This window comes from Prionailurus bengalensis, chromosome A3, assembly GCF_016509475.1.
Source record: "Prionailurus bengalensis isolate Pbe53 chromosome A3, Fcat_Pben_1.1_paternal_pri, whole genome shotgun sequence".
Taxonomy (NCBI): Eukaryota; Metazoa; Chordata; class Mammalia; order Carnivora; family Felidae; genus Prionailurus; species Prionailurus bengalensis.
Genome location: NC_057354.1, coordinates 24,576,721 through 24,584,330, shown reverse-complemented (window position 1 = coordinate 24,584,330; position 7,610 = coordinate 24,576,721). Strand labels below are relative to the sequence as shown.

The window sequence follows — 7,610 nt, the reverse complement described above, 5'->3', positions numbered from 1 at the left end:
TTGTAAGTGTCTGAAATACACACTTCCTGAATTCACAAAGCTTTGTAAATTATCAGTATCTTTATCCTGCCCCCCTCAAATATATCAAGCCTCTTAGAACACTTGAACGGATTACTCTCTCCAGTCTTCCGGTTGTGTCCTGTGCTCCTTTTGTAACTCCCCAGATTAATCATCACTGTTCATGTTCCACTGTTTATTTACCTACATGTTTACCAGCTTAGTTGCTCACCATTTTTCTTCTTCTCTTTAGAGTTCTGCAAACTCATTACAAAGTGCCACGATGCTACTTTTATTTATCCTGCTCTGGATTTTATGTAAGGATCCTGGTCTTTAATCAAGTCTGGAAGCTCTTCAAGAACTGCCTCTCCCACTTCTTTTCTCTCCTTTTGGAATTCTGATTGGACCTGCGGGTCTTCTCGCTTCCCTATTCCTATCACTTCCCCTTTTAGAAGGTCTATCACCTTGTTTCTCTGGTTGCTTCCTTTCAATCCTCTAGTTGCGTGACTTATCTTCTGCTGTGTCCCATCTACTTTCTTGCCTGATCCTTTCAGACTTGAATTTCAAATAGCTTTTTCAATTCTAGAAATTCCTTTGAAAACCTGTGTGTTCCTTTTTAGCATCTTGTTTTCAAGTTGTAATCCCCCCGACCCTAGCTTTCTTTCTCTAACCATGAGCTCCATGGAGGCGAGGTTTTTGGGTTTACTGCCATCGTCACCTCCAGCGCCTCACACCATCGCTTGAAGGGAACGGCCTCCCAGTGTGCTGTGGGATGACTTAGCAGCAGGGGGAACGGAAAATGCTGAGCCCCAGACTGGCCCGCGCGCTCTCCCGCTGTCAGAGCTGCGAGTCAGCTCTCTCAACTCCCGGCAGGCTTGCCAGTCAGTCTCTCAGCCCCGGCCTCGGGGAGATGGGCCGGCAGCTCATGACGTCACAGGACTGTGACGCGACCTGGGAGCCCCGCCCCACCCCTCCGCGGTGCTGGCTTGGAGTCCAGCTCTCTGCGCCATGACGTCACAGGCCCAGGCGGGCGGGTTTTGCGTCGGCCCAATGGGAGCAGTGCGCCGGCCTCCCCTTTAAGGAATGTTGTGACCTGACGTCACCCGGGCGAGTTACCTCCCCGAGCCACCGCCGCCAGGCTCAGCTCGAGAACCGGAGCCCTTGAGCGCGAGGCGCGGAGCCCCCGAATCTCAGCCAGAGCCCCCAAGCCGCGCGTCCCGGAGCCCCGGCCTGCGCGCCCCGCCGGGCCCGCGCGATGCCCTCAGACCGGCCTTTCAAGCAGCGGCGGACCTTCGGTGAGGCCCGGCGGGCAGTCTGTGGGTGCGGAGCGGGGACGCGGGGTGGGGGGGAAGTGGGGACCACGACTGACCCTGACTGCCGCAGGCGACGTCAGCCCCGTGACGTCAGACTCAGGCTGGACCCCCCCCCCCCCCCCCCGGGGCCGGGAGGCAGGTTCTGGCCTGGGCCGGGGCCTCGCCTCCCAGTCCAGCCGGTGCCAGGCCCTGGGGCCTGACGGCCCCGGGGGCGGGAGCCCGGGGGGCGGGGCCGGCGACGGGCGGGGCAAGCGGGACCTCTTGGCCTTACTGCCTGTCTCCTGTCCGCAGCCGACCGCTGTAAGGAGGTGCAGCAGATCCGCGACCAGCACCCCAGCAAGATCCCGGTGAGTCCCACCGCCCCCTCCCACCCTGTGGCTCCAGGCCCCGCCCATCTCACGCATCCCCTGCCCCACCCCTAGGTGATCATCGAGCGCTACAAGGGTGAGAAGCAGCTGCCAGTCCTAGACAAGACCAAGTTCCTGGTGCCAGACCATGTCAACATGAGCGAGTTGGTCAAGATCATCCGGTGCGTGGGCAGCAGCAGTCAGAAGGGGCTTGGGGCCTTCTGGGGGAGGGTGGGACTTGGGCCCGGGCTTTGGATCCCAGTCCTAGGTAGGTTGGGAAAGGTCAGGGCTGGGGTCTGTGTCAGGTCAGAGGTGAGTGCCTCCAGAAAGGGCTGGGATGGGGGTGGTCTCAGAATCACTGGGGATGGGGCGGGGGGGGGGTGTGGTCAGGGCACCACCCACCCAGGAGCCTGGCCCCTCACAATTGACATGTCCTTCTGCCACCCCAGGCGCCGCCTGCAGCTGAACCCCACGCAGGCCTTCTTCCTGCTGGTGAACCAGCACAGCATGGTGAGCGTGTCTACGCCCATCGCCGACATCTACGAGCAGGAGAAGGATGACGATGGCTTCCTCTACATGGTCTACGCCTCCCAGGAAACCTTCGGCTTCTGAAGCAGCAGTAGGGGGGGGAGGGGTTGGCCTGGGAATGGGGGGGGGGGGCGCCTGTCAGGCTCTACCCAGGGAGCTCCTGGCTCCTGAACTTAACGGTCTCTGCTCTGGGTGGGCTGGGCAGGGATGCCGCCTCCTAGCCAGGGCACACCAACCACACCTACTCTGCCTGTGGGTGGGTCCTGGGCCAGTCATTGTTAGGGTTACCCCTCTGGGTGCTGGCTGGGATGCGGGAGGATAGGGAAGAGCTCCCAGCACCCCTGCTCCGTGTGGTTTGTCTTTTTCTTTTTTTAGGCCCCTGCCCATCTGCCCCTCCCTCACCTGAGGCGCTGCCCCCCTGCCTGGACCTGCCCACCCCTGAAAGACTGGCCCCTGGCTCACCTGGTCTTGACAAGGTGTACGGATCTGTGGTCATTGTCCCTCTGCAGAATAAAGATTGCTCAGGCCCGCCTGGCCCTTTGCCTCCAGCTGCTTGGGGAATGGGGGGGGGTGGGAGCTGCTGGGGGGTGGGGTGGGAGTAGGCTGCCCTACACCAGTCTCAGCTGGCTAGGGCACAAACTTGCGTGTTGTGGACTTGGGGCTCATTCTAGAAACCCACACCAGTGTGTAGTATACCACGGTGGTGTTAGGGGCCAAGCCCACCCCTTCCAGGAGTGCAGTGTGGGCCCAGGATCGATTTCTTTGTAACAAAAAACCATTTATTAAGTAGTCACAACCTAACAAACCCTGCTCACCTGCTTCTTCCCCTTTCGAGCCTCGGAGGGGGCTCCCCGGTGTGCAGAACCACAAAGTGGGAGGTCCAAGTGGAGGAGCTCCTGGCTATTCCCCATTGGCCTTGCTGCCAGCCATGGCTCCTCTCTGGTGCCAGAGATTTGTAACCCTGGACTCGAACCTCATCTGCCAGAGGCCTCCTCTGCTGGCAACTCTGGCTAGGGGGCTTGGCCCAGCTTCTGGCCCTTCCACCCCCTGAAGTCCATGCAGCCCTGTGCCCAGCCAGGCCTACTTGAGCACAAGCATGGCCTCCGTGCCATCCTTGGCAGTCAAGTAGAGACCGTGTGTGAGGTAGTACTCCCGCCGCAGGAAGGCATAGAAGTAATCGGAGATGAGCAGGATCTGGGGGGAGAGAGAAGGTATGAGAAGCTCTGAAGAACCTACCCCTGAACCTTGGGTCTCTGAGAGGGTAGGCGGGTGTTGGGGTGACCCTGCCCAGGGACTTCTACCTCAGGGCCTACAACTGACCCCACAAGGTCTTGCATTGCCCCTCTCCACCCCTGTGCCCCTGTATTGCCCCTCTCCACCCCTGTGGGGTTCACGCCACCTTCCCAGGCCCTGGCCTCTGCACTCCAGAATGTACCTCTGCAGCCAGTAGCCCTTCCAACCTCACCTCTTGGGTGCCCACAGGCTCCTCCATGGTACAGCTGAGCCCCCGGTCAAAGCTGCTGCTCCCATGGTGAACCCATGCCCCCATCTTCCCTTCAGGTTCTTAGGCCACAGAATAACCTGATACTTCTGGACACAAGGCCACTAAGTCCTGGCAGTTTTATCTCCCAAACTCAGATCCACCCATTTCTACCTGTTCTTACAGCTAACACCCTGGACAAAGCCACTGTCATCGAAACAACATCAATCTCTGCTCTGGGCTCCTTGGTCTCAGGCCTCCCGCACCCCTGACCCCACCAGTCCATTCTCTCTCGCAGCCAGAGGTTGCTTCTCAAAATAAATCTAGGCCTATTACTTCCCAGCTAAAAGTCCTCCAAAGGCTTCCTAGGGCTCCTAGGATGAAGATCAGACTCTTTTGGGGCTCTGAGGCCTTGTACCTGGTCCCTGCCCCATGTGCATGCCTCACCCTCTCGCCTGCTCCACCTCACTCAGCTCCAGCCACACTGGCTTCTTTCCTTTTGCTGCAGGATCTCTGCTGTTTCCTCTGCCTGCAATGTTCTCTTCCCTTTCATCCAGCCAACATCTGCTTACCCTTCAGGTCTCAGGAAAGGTCACTTCCTTAGAGAAGCCCTCCCACACTCCCAGATTGGGTCTTGGCCCCATTAACCTCTACTTGGTAACACAAACTCATCCAAATTGCAGTTTTTCTTTCATCTGTGTGACTGATGATTGTGCCTCCTCCCCTGGACTGGGCAGGGTCCCCGAGGCGTTCTGCCACCATGGTATCCGTGACCAGCTCAGTCGGCCTTTCCTGGATAGGCCACAGAATCCAAAGGGCCCCAGAAGCTCAGTACTATCCCCCTCACAGAAGCCCAGAGAGGAATAAGGACTTGTCCTGTTTTACAATCCTATTCATCCCAAGACTCCCAGTGCCTGGGGCAGAGCCCTGCTGCATGGCAGGATGTGGGGAGAGGGGCTCACAGCCCCATTTCTCAGCCACTTAGAGGCCTCTTAGACCATTAGTATCAACCACCTTGTTGGCATAGATGGGAAGATGGAAGCCCAGTGGAGGAGTGGAGGGGGAACACCCGGCTAGGGTCTTAGAGCAGGTCAGAGGTTGAGCTGAGCCTGGGATCTTGGCCTCTGACCTCCGGAGACCCCTGTCCTGGACAGCTTCATACTGTGGGCAGGAAGGAGAACACAGAGGGGCCTGAAGGAAAAGCTGAGGACCTACACCAGAGGAAACTGAGGCACAAAAGGTTCAATAGTTGGCCTGAGACTACACATGAGAGCTGGCCTAGTGGCCGTGACCCTGCAGCAAGGTGATATACCTGGGGCCCAGTCTGCCGCAAGGCAGAGAACTAGCAGCTGAGGGTATCCGTGGAGCTGACAGTCCAGGGAGCCCCCAAGGCTTTGCCCCACAGCTGCCCGTGCCGGGCAGTTACCACAGCAAAGGCTGACCTCACATCCTGCAGCCCCTTTCTCACCTAGGCCCAAGGTGTCTGGTCTGGAGCTGTGGCTAAGCTGGGAGCCAGATGTGATGAGGATCATATGCAAAGTCACAATTCACAATAAAACAAATGAACCAACTCCAGTGTCACACAAAATCAGCAGCACGAGGATTAGAAAGTCAAAATACAAGGTATTAGGTTGAACCATATGAAATGGCCATTTTGCAGATCAAAAATGGTTGCATATTGGAAAGTTCATATAGTTCAATTTAATATAAAATGGGGGAAAAAACCACAGTATGTATGTTATTTACAAGTAACAAAACAACTAAGCCCTTAGGGAACCATTCTTTTTCCTTATAATCCTTAACATTGTAAATTATGTATATGTATTATATTGATTAAAGAAATAAATTAAAAGCAACCAGCTCATACATGACTGAATAAATAAATGAGAGAGAATTGCTTTTGGAATCGTTACAGAAGAATTCCAAATAACATACCTCACCCAGGAGGTGGAGCTTAGTTCTTCCTACTCCCCACCCTCTGCCCCCAAGGGTGGGCTAGGAGAGGTAACTTACTTCCAAAGAACAGAGCAGGGAAAGAGAAAATAGTAATTCTATCCTGAAGAAGCCCCGCAAACACTGTCTTGAACAAATGAAGGGTAACATCATCATGAAATCAGGTGGCTAGCATGTACCGACTGAGCATTCCAAAAATCCAAACCCCCAACTTACAAAAAGAAAAGCGTAAGAAGTCCAAAATGGGGACACTCTATAAGATACTTGGCCAGTGCTCCTCAAGACTGTCCAGGTCATGAGAAATTAGGAAAGACTGAGAAAGCAGGCAGAGGACATGGGGGAGACAGGACACTTAAATGTAATGTAGTTCCCTGGCTTAGATCATGGGTGTGGAGCATATGGGAACTTTCTATATCTAAAGTTATTCTGGAATTTAAAAGTTTATTTTAAAAAAGCAATGTGTTATTATCTGCAGCTATATAAATGAATCTCAAAAATATTTTGCTGCTGGGGTACCTGGGTGGCTGAATCAGTTAAGTGTCCAACTCTTGATTTCAGCTCAGGTCATGATCTCACAGTTCATGGGACTGAGCCCCACATTGGGCTCTGAGCTGACAGCATGGAACCTGCTTAGGATTTTCTCTCTCCCTCTCTCTCTTTCCTTTCCCCACTCACGCTTGTGTGTGCATGTTCTCTCTCAAAATAAATAAATTTAAAATTTTTGCTGAATGAAAGGCAGCTTCAGAAAATGTACATGTTATGGGTATTGAGGAGGGCACCTTTTGGGATGAGCACTGGGTGTTGTATGGAAACCAATTTGACAATAAACTTCATATATTGAAAAAATAAAAAAATTATAAAAAAAGAAAAAGAAAATGTACATGTTAAGATTTGTGTTTTTCACCTTATATAAATTTCATATAAAAAAATGTAAGTAAGTATTGAGCTCTGGTTAATAATATACATGCTAAGATATTTAGCAGGCAATATAGTGATATCTATACTTTGTGGGGTTTTTTTAAATTTTATTTAAATCCAAATTAGTTAACATATAGTGTAATAATGATTAAAATAAGGGATTGAGGGATGGATAATTTGTGATCACAAAAGTATAGTAAAATGTTAACGGTAGAGTCTAGGTGGTAGGTATATGGGCGTTCAATGTTAAATCTTTCAACTTTGCTGTGTCTGTGAAAATTTTCATGATAAAGTGTAAGGGGAGGGTGGTATGGAGGGAAGAGTCCTGTGTGCCAGCTTGATCTGTCTGGAACCAAAGGTCAGTGTTCCCGATTGGGTGACCTGACCCTGGCCTATGGGGAAGGCATCTTGGGGACACCAGGCTGGCCTGGAGGCTTGGCTCTTTGAGACACCCCTAGCTAGTAACAGGCTGGCCAAGACAACCTCCCTCTTCTGACCTTGGGGCTTTCCATTTGGGCTAAGGAGCAGGGATTTCAGGCCCTGGGATTCAAGCAACACAGCAGCTACAGATCCAGAGCCCCTCTGCCCAGTCTAGGTGGGGGAAGTTGGGCAAGGAGCAATGGAAAGAGCATGGACAAGTTAGTGGTTGTGTGACCCTATGTAAGTCACTTTCCCAAATCTAAGCTGCATTTTCCTCATCTGTAGAGTGATAAAACTAGTTTACTCACAATGGTGGCTCCCCCAGTCTTTGCTCTGTCCCTGTGTGTTTTCAGAGACCTGAAGAACAGCCCATTCTTTTATTTTTATTTATTTTTTATTTTAAGAAGACTCCATGCCCAATGTGGGGCTCGAACACATGACCCTGAGATCTAGGGTCACATGCTGTACTGACTGAGCTGGCCAGGCACCTGAGAAGCCCATTCTTTAAAGTGGCCCTTAAGAGCTGTGGCTGGACTCCTTAGCTTCTCTCTTGCCATCAACCAAGTCCTGCCAATCCCCTTCTTCAGACTTCCAACTCAGCCTCCTTTTATCCCTCCCACTGCCACCTCTTTCTAGAAGGCCTACTGCATCCTC

At 52.8% G+C, this 7,610-nt stretch overlaps 2 protein-coding genes across 2 annotated transcripts in view; one reads left to right on the top strand and one right to left on the bottom strand.

Moving 5' to 3' along the window:
- The first annotated feature begins 1,027 nt into the window (after positions 1 to 1,027).
- On the top strand, positions 1,028 to 2,721 carry MAP1LC3A (microtubule associated protein 1 light chain 3 alpha). Its single transcript, XM_043604719.1, has 5 exons — positions 1,028 to 1,292; positions 1,602 to 1,657; positions 1,733 to 1,839; positions 2,107 to 2,276; positions 2,561 to 2,721. Exons 1-4 carry the CDS (start codon positions 1,253 to 1,255, stop codon positions 2,267 to 2,269), a joined length of 366 nt encoding a protein of 121 aa, XP_043460654.1. The 5' UTR covers positions 1,028 to 1,252; the 3' UTR covers positions 2,270 to 2,276; positions 2,561 to 2,721.
- Positions 2,722 to 2,942: 221 nt separating this feature from the next.
- The window catches only part of PIGU (phosphatidylinositol glycan anchor biosynthesis class U), an 82,870-nt gene continuing 78,202 nt past the window's right edge, over positions 2,943 to 7,610 (bottom strand). Inside the window, exon 12 of the mRNA XM_043604718.1 lies at positions 2,943 to 3,379. Coding sequence (XP_043460653.1) covers positions 3,266 to 3,379 — 114 coding nt within the window. The 3' untranslated portion in view covers positions 2,943 to 3,265. The remainder of the gene's footprint in view (positions 3,380 to 7,610) is intronic.